Source organism: Protobothrops mucrosquamatus, unplaced genomic scaffold (assembly GCF_001527695.2).
Source record: "Protobothrops mucrosquamatus isolate PMUCROS unplaced genomic scaffold, P.Mucros_1.0 scaffold_226, whole genome shotgun sequence".
Taxonomy (NCBI): Eukaryota; Metazoa; Chordata; class Lepidosauria; order Squamata; family Viperidae; genus Protobothrops; species Protobothrops mucrosquamatus.
This window is the reverse complement of record NW_015386302.1, coordinates 1,089,660-1,093,747: the sequence shown is the minus strand read 5'-3', so window position 1 is coordinate 1,093,747 and position 4,088 is coordinate 1,089,660. Positions and strand designations below refer to the sequence as shown.

The 4,088-nt window shown below is 36.8% G+C and overlaps 1 protein-coding gene across 1 annotated transcript in view; it reads left to right on the top strand.

Annotated features, from left to right (window-relative positions):
• Positions 1 to 4,088, top strand: part of LOC107299282 (protocadherin gamma-A11-like) — a 26,833-nt gene that overhangs the window by 17,945 nt on the left and 4,800 nt on the right. The window contains exon 5 of the mRNA XM_029286758.1: positions 30 to 243. Within this exon, the coding sequence (XP_029142591.1) occupies positions 30 to 243 (214 nt within the window). The remainder of the gene's footprint in view (positions 1 to 29; positions 244 to 4,088) is intronic.

Sequence of the window (4,088 nt, the reverse complement as noted above, 5' to 3'; positions counted from 1 at the left end):
CCATGCTTTGCTCCCATTCCCCATTCAAGCAATGCCATTATATTCCCACCAAATTATGAGGAAGGAACTATTCCTTATTCCTATCAGCTCTGCTTATCCTCTGAGTCCAAGATACATGAAATTACTTTTCCAACTCCCAAAGTTCAAACTGCTGAATATATTTCATGCAACCAAAATTCTGATGTTCTTCTGCCTACTAATGGAACCAATGTCCTAATTTCTGAGATGGAGAAAACTAATTCGGTGAGTTTTCCTTTGAAGAGTACCAACTTTACAGTTTATGTATCTTTTTTCTAAAATTAAAACAGTAGATGAGTCTGTAACAATTACCATATCCTTTAATTTCTGTATAGAAAGAAACCTATTTACTGTATTGTTCATGCAGTTATCTGTCACTTTATTATTAATTCATTTTATTTTAAGAAAGATAGGTATTTCATAAGTATTGATAGAAAAACCTTAGAATTGATATTTTTTCATAGATTTTTTCTACTGAAAATAAACAAGTACATTTTATCATATGTAACTTTTGAATGAAATATCAACAATAGATAAATAATAATGAAGGATAACTTTTTAATGCTTCTATAATAGTACATCTTCTGATAATACTTTATAGAGAGCATTTGAAGCATTCAGAATGGTTCATCTTTTTATTATATATGAAATATCTCAGTAATGAACACCAATATTTAGTGCTATTTTTATAAACTAATAATATGAAATTGCATTGTGTTTTCCATTGTGACTATAATTTGTCTAAAATCACTTCTGCTCTCTCTATATTTATGTTAATTGATTACACTAATTATATTTGAGTTACAGAGTAATCTAAGTAACCAAGCACAGAAGAAATTTTGTTACAAATTAGGAGGCATAAAAACAAGTCAAAGATGCCATACCAAGTGTACCTGTCTCACTTTCAAGTGATATATAATAATGAAAAACAACTTGGGCTTTTTAAACAGGTTCGCTGTTTTCCTTTCTTCCTAACATATTCCACACTTTCTGACAAATCTGACAAAGCAGTTTACAATTTGGATCTCTTTTTTAGAGTTTGAATAAGAGAGCGAGGAAGTGGCACAGGTTCACAGGTCTAAGAAAGTCAATAAAGGCACTTCCTCATTATTCACTACATTTAAGCAGCAGATTATAAGAGAAGGAGAAAACCTGTGTCACTTCATCACTCTCTTATTAGCACTTGCATGAAAATGGTGGCATCATCCCCAACCTTAGGTACTCACAAAGGGCGACAAAATATGAGTTGAATTTATAACATCTGCAACTATGTCGTGATTTTTGCTTGTTGCAGTTGTGGCCACATTTAAAGTATAGAAAACAGTTTTGGGATACATGAATTTTTTTTTAGCAATGAAAATATGTTTGTGACAGAACCCAATTGCAGCTGCTTGATATAAAGAGAAGAGTTCAGTTAAACAATAAAGCCATTTTACGGATTTCAAAGGCCAGAAATGTAAATTTCATACAGAAGAAAGGATAGAAAAGTATAGTTTAGGACCTCATACATACCAAAGACAGCACTGCTGTAAAAAAATATTAATTTGTATGAAATAATTCAGCATTGACATAGGCACATATGCAGATCTCAAAAAACACATCTTGGCAACTTTAAAATAAAGTCCTCATTAACATAAGCAGAGTTCTTGGACATTTGCATGTAATAAAATTTCTGCAGGCATTATTTAATTCAATTCAATCTTTATTACAGTTATGGACCACCACAAAAAAATTAAACATTACAATAAAACAAAACTGAACAGAACCGAACAGAACAGAACAAGGCATAGTAATATATTACACTTGATGGTGAAATCAATGGGTGACCAAAGTCTGCCTAATTTTACAGACAGTGCAACAAAACTTAGCTATATTCAGAGAAACTGAATCATACTGATCCAACAATAAAATTTTACATAAAAATAATCAAGAGTTTCCGGGATATTTAATTAGGTAAGATGTTATGAGTCCGTAAGTCCCTACAGAGGGGGCAATACAACAGGATATTGGCTGTAGTTTCAATGGCCCCTTATCCACAAGGACACAGTCTCAGCTCATATGGAACCTTTTTATATTGGCCTTCCAGAACAGCTCTGGGTAGACCGTTTACAGCATGCTATAGATAATGCCCCCTAAAATTTAGAGACAGCTGTATAATATCTTGCTGGGTTGGGGGGGGGGGGCTGTCTGTTCAAGAAAACATTCTTGGGTAAAGCAGACTGGTCCTGTTGAACTTCCTGATCTTTAATACTTTGTTTAAATGCACTAAGTGCATGCTTATAGCCCATCATTAGAAACTCATTCTTGGAGAGGCCGAGATGTTGGAGTTTTAATAACATAGTTCTAATCCATGTTGATTTATAGTTATTCTCCATAAGGAAAGGGCTCAGACCTGTGGAGAAGAACAGTAGTTTCAGCCAATGTATTATAATGAAGATCCATGCACTAGTCTTGCCTCCTTCCTTAGAATTGCATTAATACACGGGGCTACCTACAATGTGGTCCTTAGAAATTTAGACCTTTTCAAGAGGGGCAAAAGAGGAATAGGGTCCTAGCTGGAATCTGCACACATTAGAATACCTACAGAGGCATTCCATGATATCAAAATCACGTTGGGATATTGGGACAGGGAGCAGGTGTCTCAGAGAACCCTGAGCACCCTCCAAGAAAAGCATCTAGGCTTCTAACGGTGTTGATTCTGATGGAAAGTTGGAGATGGCATTGTAGTTTCTTCAGGAATCGACTAATTAGACCTCTCTCAAACTAAGAAATTGGACCATTTCCCAATCTGCCAGGAGTCGGGTTAACAATGGATACAATCAGTGCTTTTTTTCACACGTCATACAACCCGCCTTGCCTACCCTACAAGGTTCCATCCAAAAAAGGTGCCGGAACTCCGTTCTGAGTGTTCTATGAGAAAAAAAGCCCTGGATACAATATCAATTTTATCATTTATGGCTGAATTTTTGAAAAACAAGGGACACATTATCTACCCCCAAAAAATGTGCCAGATTATCAGACTGAGAAGGCTGGATTGTTTGTTGGGCAAGTCATCTCTTCCTAAACTGTTTCACCACTTCTCTGTACAGAGTCCATATTTGGGGAAAAGAAACACTCATTATTTCTCATGTAATTTTCTTTCGAGTATACTCTTTCACAATGATTGGTTAAATAATACATCCATGTTTGCCACAATACATGCCATACCTAGAGACCATACACAATGCCTTCATTTTGGAACTATCCAGATCCTGATGCTCAGTGGGGATGCAGGAAGTTATTATAAGACCTCTCAGAATAGTGTCTGCAACCTATTTTTCCTTAATCTCTCAGAGAGATACACAGATGTCACCTTACATGCAAATCATGAAGTACCTCATACACAGAGGAAGAAATAATATAAAATATGTATATATTTCCGAGACCTGAAGGGAATCTATGAGTCAACCATTTAATTTATCAGGCATGGCAGCAAAAAGTTAAGAGGTTTGCAAGACAACTTCCCCCTCCCAATTTTCCCTTGGGTACTAGAAGAGTCTCTACCAGTAGCTCTGAATGGAGGTTTGATTCTGAGGGCTATAAATTTTGTTGTTGTTAGTTGCAAAATCGTGTCTGACCCATTGCGACCCCATGGACAACATTCCTCCAGGCCTTCCTGTCCTTTACCATCTTCTGGAGTCCATTTAAGCTCATGCCTACTGCTTCAGTGACTCCATCCAGCCACCTCATTCTCTGTCTTCCCATTCTTCTATTGCCCTCAATCTTTCCCAGCATTAGGCGCTTCTCCAGTGAGTCCTTTCTTCTCATCATCATAGTGGGGTGCCCCAGGGCTCTGTTCTGGGCCCAGTGCTCTTCAACATCTTTATCAAAAATTTGGATGAGGGGATAGATGGGGAACTCATCAAATTTGCAGACGACACCAAGCTGGCAGGAATAGCCAACACTCCAGAAGACAGGCTTAAGATACAGAAGGATCTGGACAGACTTGAACACTGGGCGCTATCTAACAAAATGAAATTCAATGGTGAAAAAAGCAAGGTTCTACATTTAGGCAAGAAAAACCAAATGCA